This window comes from Seriola dumerili, unplaced genomic scaffold (genome assembly GCF_002260705.1).
Source record: "Seriola dumerili isolate Sdu_G_001 unplaced genomic scaffold, Sdu_1.0 BDQW01000133.1, whole genome shotgun sequence".
Lineage (NCBI taxonomy): Eukaryota > Metazoa > Chordata > Actinopteri > Carangiformes > Carangidae > Seriola > Seriola dumerili.
In genome coordinates, this window is record NW_019174388.1 from 283,660 (window position 1) to 301,028 (window position 17,369).

Genomic DNA, 17,369 nt, shown 5'->3' on the forward strand with positions numbered 1-17,369 from the left:
CTGGCTGCCTCTCATTCCTTCCTTCCTCTGTTTCCTTTCTTTTCCTCTCAGCCCACAAATAGAGAGGGTACGCTAATAGACCTCCCTCAGGTCTCCTGTCCCTCCACTCCTCCCTCTCCTCCTCCATCTCTCCTCCTCCCCCCTCCTCCCTCCCTCACTCATTCCTCCTTTTCTCAGCCAGCCCCAGATAAGAAAGGGGCAGAATTATTTCTCTACGGCCACTTCTGAAACTGGAGCCACCAGGAGAGGATGGGAAGAAAAAAAGATTGTATTTTCCCCCTCTTCTTTATTATTTTATTCCTGGACATTTGAGGATTTAAAGATACACTTCATTTACATGCCTTAAATGTAATGACTCAGCTTGCCTTTTAAACATCTCCTTTACTTTCTAAATCAGTTCATTCACTGTTCCCCATCCTCAAATCATTTCTTCTCCCCTTTTTCCCGCTCTTTTTTAAAAAATCTTCTTAGCTTTCCCTCCATCCCTGTTTTCCTGAGACGGTCTGGACCTGCACCTGGTTCACTGAGGACCGGAGGGAGTGTCCTGAAGGGTCAAACCAATGGATCCGTCCTGAAAAAAACCTTTTATCAACGACACGAACTCAACCACAGAGAACAAACCAAGACTCAAGGAGGAGAGGAAGGGAAGAGATGAATCCCAGGTATTGACCAACTCACCAACACTGCATTTGTGCTTCTGAAGAAGAGTGATCTCCTGACGTTTAGGAGAAGAGGCTGGAGAGACGTGGTGCAGGGTCGGACCTCATGGATTGAGTGGTAGGTGCAGAGGCTCGTGCATGCGTCCTGCACACAGATGTTTTCATAAAGTGAATTGGGGTCAAAGCGTGAACGAGCTTCTCTTGACCCTCTTGGCACTGAGAGAAAACACTTTCATATAAAGAGCGTCATGCAGGGCGTAAGTCTCAGCCGCTGGTCGCTGGTCCTCCTGCTGCTTTGGACCCTGACAGCCGTCGCTGAATCAGCCGGTGTCACGAGCACAGAACGAGGAGGAGCTGGAAGAAGCCAGAGGAGAGGAGGCGGAGGAGGCGCAGAGAAGAAAAAGAGGTACCACCGCATCCAACATGGCCAGTGCAGCTACACCTTCATCCTCCCGGAGCTGGACGGATGCCAGGCCGGAGGATCGCCGGCACAGACCGAACCATACGGCGGCTCCCGCGGCAGGACGAGTGTCGTGCAAAGAGACTCGCCGCCGATAGACGGTGACTGGTCGGCTCAGAAACTGCAGCACCTGGAGAACACGATGGAGAACAACACGCAGTGGCTGCAGAAGGTAAGAGAGCAACAAGCTTCTTTTTTCCTCTTGCGTGGAGTCCACACATCTCACAAAGACAAGTAGGGTGACAGTTAAAGAGAAACACGTGCACTGTGCTGAGGGCAGATGAAAGAGTTCATGAATGTTTCGGTACGTTTGACGTTCACTGAGAACCTGCTTCAGACCAAACGGTAAAGTTCAGGAGAAAGTATGTTGAAGTTTTTATTTCTACTCTGAAGTGTTTCGATGAAAACACAAACTCTTCAGGAGAACGAGCCCGAACAGGACTGAAGAGAGAGGAGCAGAGTGTGTTGGACTATTGATACAACATACGTGTGTGTGTGTGTGTGTGTGTGTGTGTGTTGCGACATGCTGTAGATGGATGCTCTGCCCTGGACAGTTCAAGTGTTGGACACAGATGAGAACTGTGACTCATGATTCTTTCAACACACACTACAATAGCTTCAGCAGCTGTATGTGTGTGTGTGTGTGTGTGTGTGTGTGTGTGTGTGTGTGTGTGTGTGTTTGTGTTTCTTTTGGGGACGAATTTCAGACTAAAGACCAGTTAATTGGGGCCATCTTGTGCAATTAGAGGCAGAAGCTGCGTCCCCAACCGGGAAAAAGCTTGTTTTTGGGTCAGTGGTTGAGGTTATGGGGAACGGTTCAGGTTCAGCATGTAGTGGTTATGGTTAGAGCAAGTTTCCACAGCAAATACATGTCTTTGTAATGTCCCCAAAGGTGACATAGAACAAAGTGTGTGTGTGTGTGTGTGTTCGTGTGTGTGTGTGTGTGTGTGTGTGTGTGTGTGTGTGTGTTGTTGTAGAGTTTAACAGCTCAGAGATCAAAGTTTGGGGTTATGACTCTGGATGAGTGGCAGCTGGTTTCAATCAGGAGAAAGCAGTGAGTGTTTCCTCCTAACAAACTATAATTCTTCCATCTGTTGCGCTACAGCTCTAACTATACAGTGCATAACACAAGCCGCCGTGAAACCTTGTTGCTCCATTTTCCTGCATCTATTCTGCAGAACATTCTTGCTGCGCGAGGTCATTAACTTAACTGACCGCTTCATAGAGATGTGCAGCATCATTAAGAGTCTTCAGCCCTTAAAACTGAGTGTTTATTCCAGTAAACTGACGTCTGATGAAGGTCTGAGTAACAATTTCTACACTCTCTCTTTTTACCCATTTTCCTACAATTTGCGACGTTCAGTTCCTTCTGCACTACATCTCCTGTCACTGTAAACTGCACTGTTGTCCTGAGAAGAGAATGGTTTCACCTGTCACGTCTTTTCACCTGAGCAGTCTGGACTGAGCAGGGAGGGTGATGCCAGACGTTCAGACCCGGACGTCACTCTGAAGGCAGCGTCAGTGCGGCGGTTAGCCAGCGTATACATACATAATGTGAAGATATTTTACAGGATAAGTCTGTTGATCCCCTGAATGTTTCACCCGTTTCTCAAACTCACTTGGATTCATCCTCTGAGGACCATGAGTGTCGTCACCTACAGCTGGAGAGATAATCCGGTCTGGAACGAAGTCCTGGACCAGTGGACAGACTGACATTGACATCCATGTAGATTTTTCAACAATGAAATCAAAAAAAATTCCATTAGTAGAGCTAACGAGCAGAGCGGCTGGTCTGTGGCTGTGACTCTGTTATTGATCTGTGATCAAAGGTCCATTCACACGTGAACCATGCTGGAGGAAATAATGAGAAAGAATGCTCTTATTGTCGCACAGATTCTCATTTACAGGACGGCTTTGTTCTATAATTGACTGACACATCAACATGAACCTGTCCTGCAGCTCAGGGGACAGTGGTCAGACACATGGTGTGCAGCAGTGATCACAGATAGGTGTTTGATGAGGAGTACTACAGTAATCTCTACAGACGGTTCCTCTGTCGTCTGCTGACAGTTAAACCCTCAGTCAGGCTGCTGCTGATGTGCAGATTGAAGTGGTTTCAGTGCAGCAGGTGATGTTGATCCATGAAATCAGATTAGCGAAGGAAAACATCTTTGAAAGGAGTCTGTGTGTGGGTGGGGAGTCTCCATTCGTCATCATTAGCATCATTTAAATGTTACAGAAGAATGAGAGCGGCGGCGTGAATAATGCTTCTGTTTGAGAAGTCGGAGCTCGTATGAATCATAACTCTGACAGGAGGAATGTCGAGTTTACAGCTGATTTATTTAGCTTTCTAAATGTTGGGTAAATCCGTCACGGCTTCCACAGAGCCGGTGTGTAAATCATATTAAATTCTATGTTAAATTCTGGAACTGAACGACCTTAAACTTTGACTTTAACCAAAGTGGTTTCACTGTGCTGTTGGCTAACATGTTCATGTGCCAAACATGAGCGAGGACCGGAGTCTCCCCTCTGGGTCAAACCATAAAGAATCATTAGTTAAATAAACATGTGATTATTGTGTTGAGAACTGTCCAAGTGAACGTTGCACTTTTGAAGACGATTATGCCGCGTCGCTTCATCTGTCTCCGTTTGATCGATCAGTTCCCCGTCTTTTGTTCTTTGACAGAAACATTTCTCCCAGATGGAGTTTGAGGTTCAGAGCGAAACTCTCTCTGCATCGTAACAACATACGCATCGCAGTTCTGTGTGGTTCTTGCCTGAAGTACAACACACCGTTAAACTTCTGCTTGTACTTTTACATCGAGCGTAGCTTCGTTTCACCCTGTTGTTTCTGGTAGTCTGTGTAAGTGATGGAGATGAAGTGACAGTAAACGCATCATTTTGTGTTTGAGCACGTTCTTCCATATGAACAGATATTGTAAAATATAATGTATTAGATGTTAGACATTAGAAATCAGCTCCAAAACGTTCCCTCATTGGTCGAACAAAACAAGACGTTTCATGACTTTACGTTGGACTTATAAACCAAATCATTTATCGATTAGTTTATCGATTAGTTTCTACCTGCAGCTCCATTTGAGAACAGATAAATCAATAAACGTAAGAATATAAAATGTTAAGAGAGAAATGTGTTAATTCATTCATGTATTTCAACAGAATATTAAAGTCGACATTTACACTGAAGCAGATGACTGAATGAGAGTTCTTCATGTTTATCAAAGCAGAAGAAAAGAAGAAGAAAAATAACACACACACTCACACACACACACTCACACACACACCCACACTCACACACAAACACTCACACACACACACAAACACACACACACACACACACACACACACACACACACACACACAAACACACACACTCACACACACACACAAACACACACACACAAACACACACACAAACACACACACAAACACACACACACAAACACACAATCTAAATCAAACCAGATTGCGATTGATATATGTGTTTATATAATTCCTGTGTAAATGGAGCGAGTAAGAATTTCATAATTTCTAGTAGCTGGAGGACGGAGTGAATCACTGAAGAAAGATTTTTATCTCCAGAGTGAATTCAGAGTTTCACTTTATCAAAACTCTGAGATTTCAGCAAGCCAGTGTGTGTGTGTGTGTGTGTGTGTGTGTGTGTGTGTGTGTGTTTACCATCCACACTGAAGTCTGCAGCACCCCGACAGGAGAGAGGGCTGACCTTTAACCTTTCACCTCCAGGGGTCAGTCAGAGTCGGCCGTTAATATCTAATCGCTCTCTGACTCAGAAACATCAGTCCATGTTTGTCAGCGTCGTCTCATCAGAGCTTTACTTCAATTCACAGGAAAGATAACTGTGTCTCCTCTTGTTGTCTTTGTCTCAGTTTCTCTCCTTCACCTCCTCTCTCCTCTCTCCTTCACCTCCTCTCTCCTTCATCTCCTCTCTCCTTCACCTCCTCTCTCCTCTCTCCTTTACTTCCTCTCTCCTGTACCTCCTCTCTCCTTCACCTCCTCTCTCCTTCACCTCCTCTCTCCTTCACCTCCTCTCTCCTCTCTCCTTCACCTCCTCTCTCCTTTACCTCCTCTCTCCTTCACCTCCTCTCTCCTCTCTCCTTCACCTCCTCTCTCCTTCACCTCCTCTCTCCTTTACCTCCTCTCTCCTTCACCTCCTCTCTCCTTCACCTCCCTCCTCCAAGCTGAGAGTCACAGCACCAAAACATTTTTAGGTGTTTTTGGGGTTAAAGTGAATTCTTTATAACAAAGACTTAGTCCTTTATTCAACCAGGTGAAAGATTAGATTAGAGAAGCAACATTACAGCAATAAATCCATCACAAACAATATAAAAACTGTCATACTATTATACAACATTATACAACATATAGGTTAGAGAAAAGCAGCAGATTGTGACTTTTATTGTTGATTAATCTGCTGATTATTTCCTCCATTAATCTAAATTAATCTTTTTGTGTATAAAATGTTGCGATCTTTCCCAGACCTGAAACCAGGAGCCGTGAGGGTCCTGAGCAGAATCACCACAACAGCCGAGTCACAACAAGTAGCATGTTGTTCTGCAATCAGATATTTTGTGTGTGTGAACAATTTCCCACTGACAGCGCTCCAGTGTCAACGCATTTAACAACCGCCAAATACATTAAATCAACAACCACATCCTCATACGTTTGATAGAAAACAATTGATCCTGGTCTCTGGTTATATAAAACATTTTTTACTGTTGCCAGTTTAGTTGTTATAGCAATGAATTCATTTCCAGGAAAAACAGAGCTGGCACTGCGCGGATATTGATTAAAGGCCGTTCTGCTTGAGCAACAGAATCAGTTAACATTTCAAAGAAGATCATACTGTGTTCACTGATCACTCAGACTCTGAGTCTATTTAAAGGTATCTGGTAAACAAACTCTGATGCTGTGATCTCCTCTCTCCTCCTGTTTCACCTCCTCATTGAGTCAGAGGTCACAGTCAGGCTGCAGACATTCCACCACTGGGAGCTTCAATATCTGGTCGTGTGTCGAGCGGCAGTCGGGCAGAGCTGATGTTTTATACTAGCAGTCTACGTTTGTTTTTTTTCAAATGAAGCAGAAATCTGCAGCTTGTGGAATTGAAACTGCACAAATAAACCTTCTGCCAGTGTGCTGCTTTAGTTCTATTTATGTTAATAATATTTGTCAAGTTTCGCCTAATGATTACTTAGCAACAAAATATACCTGGTAAGTATTTGAAGAATCAGTGCCAGCCTTGAAAAAGATCAAAGCGTCATAATGTCACGACTCCTTCAGATAGACGGCTTTGGCTCGGAGCCATAAAATCTCCAGTGGAACAGTTCGGGGCCTGGCCCTTTAAAGTGCTGCGCAGTTTGTCTTTGAGATGTTTCATGTAAAATAATAAAATAACGATTTGAATCTTTTAAAATCTTTCTGCAAAAGTCAGAAAAACCTCAACAAATATGATTTGGCGACCGTATAACAGTCAAGCAAAAAGCACTTACCAGTCTTCAAGGATAAACACATCCACATGGACAAACACTGGAAACAGAGCGCTGCTTGTTAGAAATAGAAATAACTCTCATGTCCGAAGCCTCACGACACAAAGTTAAACTGGAGCCCAAAGTGTCACAGAGTTTTTTAGTTTTCCACCGCAGGACTGTGTTTTACCTGCTCAGACAATCACAAGCTGGTGTCCCTTCATCCTCTCAGGCCTGTCATCAGCTTTTCATGTGAGCAGCTGTCCTGTCAGTAGAGTAGTGACGTGTCACAGCAGTGTTTGCTGCAAAGAACAGTTACCTTAAGTTTTTCATGGGCCTTGTTCTGGTAAGATCCCACAACAGTCTAATCTGCATTCTAGCTCATCCACACTACGGTGGCCCAGACGGGTCACACAGTGCAGAAGCCGGCAACACGAATTCAAATGAAACCACAGACAGAAGTGAGCAGCGGTCCGTCTCTACTATTACTAAAACAATAAATGTGAAAATGAAAAAAAGTATTACAAGGTTCATAAATATCAAGAATTAAAATACATTGAAAAGCAAATTGCTCGTTGTACATTAATCAGGTACCTAGCAACAATGTTGTCTGCCCTTCAGAAACAGTTGTCGCGATGGCCCAGTGACTCCGGGCGACTCCCGGCCGTTGGACTTCTTGTTGCTCGTCCCTGCATTTTCTTTTCTCTACACTGTCAAATAAAGTGTAAAAATTCCCCCAAAAATACAACAACAACAAAAAAAGTACAGTAAAAAAATATTCCCTCCAAAACTCCAGGCAGCAGTAATGGCGAAGATTTAGGGTATTTTATTCCTTTGTGATTGACAGTTTATCGGTTAATTATGTCTGAAGAAAGCCGACTTGCTACAGTAGAAACGTACAGACGAGTCACCACACATTTAATTTCACAGCTGCAGCATTTGGCAGATGTGTTAAAATTAGAACCTGCGTTGGGTGTCTGCAGGTCACATCAGAGCTCGTTCTGACATTCAGTTTCTTGTGTATGTGAACGAGGTCTGCATTCCCCAGTGTGGCAAAACAGACACTTTTGCACAAGCAATTTATTCGGGTTGTTCTGGTTGGTTGAACGTGGGGGAATCTGTCCTGACGCTTCCTTTTTCACTGTTAACACAAAAACCCTGAAGCCATGGGATTGTTGTGGGTGCGTTTAGGCTCTGGCTGCTCTCCATCTGACCGCTGCCATGCTGCCTTTAGCTATGAAGCAGCAAGGGCAATTAAACCTGCTGAGCTGAGTGCAGCAGCATGAAGTACAGGTATGAGCTGAATATCACCTGATTCCATCACTCACAGCAGGGAGCCTGTGTATCTGTCACCAGCCCCGGTCTTTAGAAATCATTTTCTATACAACCTCAACTGCCAAAAAGCAAATACAATTTCATATGAAAATCGATTGTTTCTATACAATGCTTAATGAGGATCCAATGAAGAAACAAATCTCCACCTGTAGTGACTCCAGCTGTGTTCAGACTCACACTCCTGGTCAGGTCTGAGCAAAGATCCTAGGTTTGATTAATGCAGAGAAAGTTTCATGTGACTTAGACACAACCTGTTTATTTACAATGTAAACCAAAACCACATCTCTTCCCTCAACCGAGCCGAACCACAGAAGCGTGTTCCTAGCGTCGGCCTGTGCTGGTGTTGTAGTTTAGTTGTGTGTAAATGTCAGTTCTAGGTGAAAGATTGTTCGTTACATGTCGGGTGCTTTTGTGTGCCTGAAAGAAATTGAGTGCAACAACACACAAAGTGGCACAAACTGGTGTTGTGCCTGGCTGCACACATTTCTTCAGAGGTCCTTCTCATCTTTTAGGTCGACTGAATACCCCCCCCCCCTTCATGTCTGGACTTCTATGAAAACAGAGCAGTGGGTTTTACCTGCTGTCTGATGCATTCTGTAACCTCTAATGCTTTTCATGATACATTACATGTTTACCTACATATACAGAAAAAAAGGGTTGTTTAGTGAAGTTTGCTGAACAGTTAAAGTTGAGTGATGTTTCCTCCAGTTAATCTGCTCCTCTCCGTTACGTTTTGCGCTCCAGAGAAGCTAAGCTCTTCTTGAAAGGGCAGTGATTGCTTTCTGCAGATTTTGGTCACAGTTGAAACTTTATTAGAGCCAAGATGGTTATTTTTTTCTCGTCATCTGAAACCTCAAGACAGGAAATCTTTCTCTGAACCCTTCTCTCCGGTCTGTCTAGAATCTAGTTGCTTTCACCTGAATCTTTTTGCCTCCACAGGTCCTCCACATTTTATTGTTTTAAGCTTCTCTTTTCACCCTCGTCAGCTCCTCTCTCTCTGCTGCCACCTTTATCTGAATCTTTATTTTTTGTGCCTGACACATGAAAGAAAAACAATATTCTAAAGTAACTTTAGATATTTAAAAGCCAAGTAAATGATAGAATTAGAAAATAACATGGAAAACACAGTGGAATACATTGATGAGAAGTCAGTGTGGAATACAAGCCAACAAGCACAGTTGAAGAAATTAAAAACCCCCCTTTCTAGCTCGAGAAATGCTGAACACTTTGCGTTTCTACTTAAACAAGAACAGTGAGAGAACAGTCACTCGACGACCAAACTACCAAAACCCTGATGTGGTAAACGTGTCCAACAGCTGAAGAGCGAGAAAGAGGAGTGTAGGCCAGATTCCTGGACACGAAAGACAAAACAATCCAATTTAGAAAAAGGGACAAAAAAAGAAGACGTCACTGAAAATCAAATCCTGGAATAAAAAAAGAACCAAAAAAAACATGTCCTTATCCCATCTGTCCATTCCCACAGAGGGGAAGGGTGAAAGGCGCCTGTTCATGACTCATGTGCCCTCTGTTATTCTGATATCAGCCTGAATGGACGGGACAGCACAGACACCACCAGCACACAGGGAACGAGCAGGATAGAAATATCTCATGGGATGTCGCTCTAATCCCTGCCCAAGCATCCAAAGATGGCCACAGATTGAGATTTTGTTAATGCAGTCAGACACATCACACATTCCATAACTTCATCAAACTTTCTACTGAAATGTGTACGAGAAACAAGAACTTTTCTGTTAAGGTGTGCGTCACGTGTCTGGACACTCTGTTGTATCATGCAGCAGAGAGGCTTATAGGCTGACGTCGTACGACTTCACGTCTCGAGACGCACACTACCACAGTAGGTTGAAGGAGTGCTGGAGTCATCACCTATTATCACTGAAAGAGGCCCAACTTAATTATTAATCATTCCATTAACATGAGATTCATTCAGACTATAGTTTTTAAACTCGTAAAAGATCCTCCTGAATTGATATTCTGTATTTTCTTTATTTTTTTTGTTTTTCATTTCCTCTTCTTCCTGGGTTGATAAACCTGGATCAGGCCCTTAAGCCCCGCCCACGCACCGTGCTGGCCTCCAGTGACAGGTGAAAGAGCAGAGAGTATTGGAAGGATGGGTCAAGAGGAGGAAACATCAAGAGAGACTCAGGCCAATGTTTGAAGCTCAGTCAGACCCAAGACTCAGAGGAAGGCAGGTCTGAGACCAGAACCAGAGGACTAGCAGGACCGATCAGAAAAACCGTTAGTCATAGTTTAGCATGCTTGTTATTTGTTTATGCTGTTTATTAGCTTGTAACTGGCAGTGCCGACACAGTGTTACGGATGTGCTAATGCTAACTCCAGGGTGTATTTAGCCCCGCCCCCCGTCCCTCGTTCCACAAGGGTGACAGGGATTGTTGTTTTCCTTTTAAGGTTTTGTGAGTAAACCCTGAATCTGTTTTTTATGAAGCTGTGATTGGTTCACTTGCCGTTCAAGGAGGAAACACTCAGTCATGGTGTTGATGATCACGTCTTGTATTTTATATAAAAACATCATATGGACCGTTAACAAGGTGAAACAATTGATTTACATCAGAGAGTCTTTTAATATCAAACCTTTGTAAAATGTGTTCACCACAGCACGGACTGACTGAGTACAGATAGACAGCAACAGCAAATATGTATGTGATGTAAGAAACATAATCGCTGGCCGCGGTTATCTTCTTTAAGGGTGGAGGTTGGTGACAAGATGGTGGTTCAGTCAAATATTAATAAACAGGTTGTTGTTTAAGTCACATGAACTTTTCTGTATTAAACCGGACCAGGATCTTTCCCAGACCTGAACCAGGAGCCGTGAGAGTCAGAACAGAACCACACAACAGTTTCATGAAGCTTATACATTTTATACAACTGAATTAGCTCTTGCTGTTTAGTTTTATAAAACTTAATTTTAGGAGACAGGGTTGGATCTTGTCATCATCAATTTTTGAATTATTTCTTTCTGATGGCTTTGATTAATCTTTACACGATTTTGTTACGTAGTTATTGTGTTTTATTGGCTCTTTCTGTGTTTTTCAGACACAATCAGAATATTGTGCGGCAGTGTGCGGACCATAGCTCATTAAGATATCATCATAACACAATGCAAAAAGGATGTAATTAAAGCCTGTTGCACGCAATCAAACATTTCAAAACCACCAATAGAAACGATGCAATAAGAGGAACAGCAGCTCTATGTGTTGCCAGCTCTGTGCACCAGGCTCTTCTGTCCACTCCTGTTCCCATTTGAGAATGATCTCTGTTTGGGGCAGAAGCCATTCGCTGTGTAACCTTCTCTGCTTTCCCCAAAGGACCAATTGCTAACATTAAGAGAGGGACCCAGGCTCCGCAAAACTAAGACGTATTGCTGCAGCAGAGCAGTAACAGTAGACGGAGGTCAGGCCGTGCTGAAAAATCGACTCCATTATGTCTAAGTAAATATGTGGGTGGTGATAAAATGATGGTTCGTGTCCTCTTTGATCAGAGGATGGTGCAGTAACACAATCCATCTGATTTAAATTTAAGTTGAGATGTCACTTAAAATCTAAAGTGTCTGTCTCTTATCTCTCTGTAAAAGTATTTCATCTGTATTTATATCAATTAGCTTCTAGCTGCAGAACAGTTTATCACGTACGCAAATAAACCTAATAATTGACATCTCACATTGTCCACCACATGTAGAGGCTCGTGTTTTCATAAGCTGGGACCAAGCCATCTGTCTTGGAACTAATCTCTTATGTATTTCCATGTGGAGCAGCAGGACAAGACGTGAGGCAGAGAGAAGGTACTCCTGCGACAACACACGTCCGACGCTTCTTGAACCCAATGTACAGCCACCGCGTGGTTTGACCTCGCGCCCCTGATCTCCCACGATGCCCCAGGGCATGGCTGTGTTTAGAGGACAAAGTAAAATCTCTAGCTTCCAGTTGCTGACTCAGTATTGAATGACCATACAAGGCTCTGGGATTTACTTCAGTCAGAGAGAAGATTACAGCAGCTACTAAACCCCATTTAGACGCTCTTTCTTCTTCTCTCGCCGCATTTTCTTTTCATCTGTCTGTCAACATTTAAGTTTCCCTTTCTGCCCTCTCTGTCTCAGTGTTTGTCTATTCCTCTTATCATTTACCTCCCCCCTCTCTCTCTTTTTCCCTCCCTAATCTTCCCTTTCTTACTTTTTCTGGCTGCCTCTCATTCCTCCTTCCTCTTGTTTCCTTTCTTTTCCTCGTCAGCCACAAATAGAGAGGGTACGCTAATAGACCTCCCTCAGGTCTCCTGTCCCTCCACCTCCTCCCTTTCTCCTCCTCCATCTCTCCTCTCCCCCCTCTCCCTCCCTCACTCATTCCTCCTTTTCTCAGCCAGCCCCAGATAAAAAGAAAGGCAGAATATTTCTCTACGGCCACTTCCTGAAATAGGAGCCACCAGGAGAGGATGGGAAGAAAAAAAGATTGTAGTTTTTCCCCCTCTTCTTTATTATTTTATTCCTGGACATTTGAGGATTTAAAGATACACTTCATTTACATGCTTAAATGTAATGACTCAGCTTGCCTTTTAAACATCTCCTTTACTTTCTAAATCAGTTCATTCACTGTTCCCCATCCTCAAATCATTTCTTCTCCCCTTTTCCCGCTCTTTTTTAAAAAATCTTCTTAGCTTTCCCTCCATCCCTGTTTTCCTGAAGACCGGTCTGGACCTGCACCTGGTTCACTGAGGACGGAGGGAGTGTCCTGAAGGGTCAAACCAATGGATCCGTCCTGAAAAAAACCTTTTATCAACGACACGAACTCCAACCACAGAGAACAAACCAAGACTCAGGAGGAGAGGAAGGGAAGAATGAATCCAGGTATTGTGACCACTCACCAACACTGCATTTGTGCTTCTGAAAGAAGAGTGATCTCCTGACGTTTAGGAGAAGAGGCTGGAGAGACGTGGTGCAGGGTCGGACCTCATGGATTGAGTGGTAGGTGCAGAGGCTCGTGCATGCGTCCTGCACACAGATGTTTTCATAAAGTGAATTGGGTCAAAGCGTGAACGAGCTTCTCTTGACCCTCTTGGCACTGAGAGAAAACACTTTTCATATAAAGAGCGTCATGCAGGGCGTAAGTCTCAGCCGCTGGTCGCTGGTCCTCCTGCTGCTTTGGACCCTGACAAGCCGTCGCTGAATCAGCCGGTTGTCACGAGCACAGAACGAGGAGGAGCTGGAAGAACGCAGAGGAAAGGAGGCGGAGGAGGCGCAGAGAAGAAAAAGAGGTACCACCGCATCCACATGGCCACTGCAGCTACACCTTCATCCTCCCGGAGCTTGACGGATGGCCGGCGGAAGGATCGCCGCGGCACAGAACGACCATAGCGGGCTCCCGCGGCAGGACGAGTGTCGTGCAAAGAGACTGCCGCCGATGAACGGTGACTGGTTCGGCTCATGAAACTGCAGCACCTGGAAACACGATGGAGAAACAACACGCATGGCTGCAGAAGGTAAGAGAGCAACAAGCTTCTTTTTCCTCTTGCGTGGAGTCCACACATCTCACAAGACAAGTAGGGTGACAGTTAAAGAGAAACACGTGCACTGTGCTGAGGGCAGATGAAAGAGTTCATGAATGTTTCGGTACGTTTGACGTCACTGAGAACCTGCTTCAGACCAAACGGTAAAGTTCAGGAGAAAGTAGTGGTGAAGTTTTTATTTCTACTCTGAAGTGTTTCGAGTGAAAACACAAACTCTTCAGGAGAACGAGCTCCGAACAGGACTGAAGAGAGAGGAGCAGAGTGTGTTGGACTATTGATACAACATCAGCTGAACATGTGTGTTGTGTGTGTGTGTGTGTGTGTGTTGCGACATGCTTGTAGATGGATGCTCTGCCCTGGGACAGTTCAAGTGTTGACACAGATGAGAACTGTGGACTCATATTCTTTCAACCACACCAACTACAATAGCTTCAGCAGCTATTGTGATGTGTGTGTGTGTGTGTGTGTGTGTGTGTGTGTGTGTGTGTGTGTGTGGGTGTGTGGGTGTGTTTGTGTTTCTTTTGGGACGAATTTTCAGACTAAAGACCAGTTATTGGGGCCATCTTTGTGCAATTAGAGGCAGAAGCTGCGTCCCCAACCGGGAAAAAGCTTGTTTTTGGCGTCAGTGGTTGAGGTTATGGGAACGGTCAGTCGCAGCATGTAGTGTTATGGTTAGAGCAAGTTTCCACCAGGCAAATACATGTCTTTTGTAATGCCCCAAAGGTGCATAGAACAAAGTGTGTGGATGTGTGTGTGACAGCTAGTGTGTTCGGTGTGTGTGTGTCGCTGTGGTGGTGTTGTGTGTGTGGTGTGTGTGGTGTGTGTGTTTGTTGTAGAGTGTAACAGCTCAGAGAATCAAAGTTTGGGGTTACTGACTCTGGATGAGTGGCAGCTGGTTCAATCAGGAGAAAGCAGTGATGAGTGTTTCCTCCTAAACAAACTATAATTCTTCCATCTGTTGCCGCTACAGCTCTAACTATACAGTGCATAACACAAGCCGCCGTGAAACCTTGTTGCTCCATTTTCCTGCATCTATTCTGCAGAACATTCTTTGCTGCGGAGGTCATTAACTTAACTGACCGCTTCATAGAGATGTGCAGCATCATTAAGAGTTTCAGCCTTAAAAACTGAGTGTTTATTCCAGTAAACTGACGTCTGATGAAGGTCTGAGTAACAATTTCTACACTCTCTCTTTTACCCATTTTCCTACAATTTGCGACGTTCAGTTCCTTTTGCACACACATCTCCTGTCACTGTAAACGCACTGTTGTCCTGAGAGAGAATGTTCTCACCTGTCACGTCTTTCACCTGAGGCAGTCTGGACTGAGGCAGGGAAGCGTGATGCCAGACGTTCAGACCGGACGTCACTCTGAAGGCAGCGTCAGTGCGCGGTTAGCCAGCGTATACATACATAATGTGAAGATATTTTACAGGATAAGTCTGTTGATCCCCTGAATTTTCACCGCTTTCTCAAACTCAGTTGGATTCATCCTCTGCAGGACCATGAGTGTCGTCACCTACAGCTGGAGAGATAATCCGGTCTGGAACGAAGTCCTGGACCAGTGGACAGACTGACATTGACATCCATGTAGATTTTTCAACAATGAAATCAAAAAAATTCCATTAGTAGAAGCTAACGAGCAGACGCGCTGGTCTGTGGCTGTGACTCTGTTATTGATCTGTGATCAAAGGTCCATTCACACTGAACCATGCTGGAGGAAATAATGAGAAGAGAATGCTCTTATTGTCGCCACAGATTCTCATTTACAGGACGGCTTTGTTCTATATAATTGACTGACACATCAACATGAACCTGTCCTGCAGCTCAGGGGACAGTGGTCAGACACATGGTGTGCAGCAGTATCACAGATAGGTGTTTTGATGAGGGAGTACTACAGAATCTCTACAGACGGTTCCTCTGTCGTCTGCTGACAGTTAAACCCTCAGTCAGGCTGCTGCTGATGTGCAGATTGGAAGTGGTTTCAGTGCAGCAGGTGATGTTGATCCATGAAATCAGCGATTAGCGAAGGAAAACATCTTTGAAAGGAGTCTGTGTGTGGTGGGGAGTCTCCATTCGTCATCATTAGCATCATTTAAATGTTACAGAAGAATGAGAGCAGGCGGCGTGAATAATGCTTCTGTTTGAGAAGTCGGAGCTCGTATAATTCATAACTCTGACAGGAGGAATGTCGAGTTACAGCTGATTTATTTAGCTTTCTAAATGTTGGGTAAATCCGTCACGGCTTCCACAGAGCCGGTGGTGTAAATCATATTAAATTCTATGTTAAATTCTGGAACTGAACGACTTTAAACTTTGACTTTAACCAAGTGGTTTCCACTGTGCTGTTGGCTAACATTGTTCATGTGCCAAACATGAGCGAGGACCGAGTCTCCCCTCTGGGTCAAACCATAAGAATCATTAGTTAAATAAACATGTGATTATTGGTGTTGAGAACTGTCCAAGTGAACGTTGCACTTTTGAAGACGATTATGCCGCGTCGCCTTCATCTGTCTCCGTTTGATTCGATCAGTTCCCCGTCTTTTTGTTCTTTGACAGAAACATTTCTCCCAGATTGGAGTTTGAGGGTTCAGAGCGCAAACTCTCTCGCATCGCTAACAACATACGCATCGCAGTTCTGTGTGGTTCTTGCCTGAAGTACAACACACCGTTAAACTTTGCTTGTACTTTTACATCGAGCGTAGCTTCGTTTCACCCTGTTGTTTCTGGTAGTCTGTGTAAGTGATGGAGATGAAGTGACAGTAAACGCATCATTTTGTGTTTGAGCACGTTCTCTCATATGAACAGATATTGTAAAAATAATGTATAGATGTTAGACATTAGAAATCAGCTCCAAACGTTCCTCATTTGGTCGAACAAAACAAGACGTTTCATGACTTTACGTTGGACTTTAAACCAAATCAATTTATCGATTAGTTTATCGCATTAGTTTCTACCTGCAGCTCCATTTGAGAACAGAGTAAATCAAATAAACGTAAGCAATATAAAATGTTAAGAGCTAGAAAATGTGTTAATTCATTCATGTTTCAACAGAATATTAAGTCCGACATTTACACTGAAGCAGATGACTGAATGCAGAGTTCTTCATGTTTATCAAAGCAGAAGAAGAAGAAGAAAAATACACACACACTCACACACACACACTCACACACCACACCCACACCAACACAAACACTCACACACACACACAAACACCACAACACTACACACCACATCACCACACACACACACCACACAAACCACACATCACACACACACACAACACACACACAAACACACACACAAAACACACCACACAAACACACACACACAAACAGCACAATTAAATCAAACCAGATTGCGATTGATATATGTGTTTATATAATTCCTGTGTAAATGGAGCGAGTAAGAATTTCATAATTTCTAGTAGCTGGAGGACGGAGTGAATCACTGAAGAAAGATTTTATCTCCAGAGTGAATTCAGAGTTTCACTTTATCAAAACTCTGAGATTTCAGCAAGCCATGTGTGTGTTGTGTGTGTGGTGTGTGTGTGTGTGTTTACCATCCACACTGAGGTCTGCTGCAGCCACCCCGACAGGAGGAGGGCCTCGACCTTTAACCTTTCACCTCAAGGGGGTCAGCGCTCGAGAGTCGGCCGTGTAATATCTAAATCGCTCTCTTGACTCAGACAACATTCAGTCCCATGATTTGTTCAAGCCGGCTTCTCATCAGGCATTTAACTTCAATTCACAGGGAAAGAGTAACTGTTGTCTTCCCTTTGTTGGTCTTTGTCTCAGTTTCTTCGCTTCTACCTCCTCTCTCCCTCTCTCCTTCACCTCCTCTCTACGTTTACCTCTCTCTCCTTCACCTACCTCTCTCCTCTC

At 44.0% G+C, this 17,369-nt stretch overlaps 1 protein-coding gene across 1 annotated transcript in view; it reads left to right on the top strand.

Annotated features, from left to right (window-relative positions):
• The first annotated feature begins 907 nt into the window (after nt 1-907).
• LOC111224380 (angiopoietin-4-like) overlaps nt 908-17,369 on the top strand; it is a 54,215-nt gene continuing 37,753 nt past the window's right edge. Inside the window, exon 1 of the mRNA XM_022748849.1 lies at nt 908-1,291. Within this exon, the coding sequence (XP_022604570.1) occupies nt 908-1,291 (384 nt within the window). The remainder of the gene's footprint in view (nt 1,292-17,369) is intronic.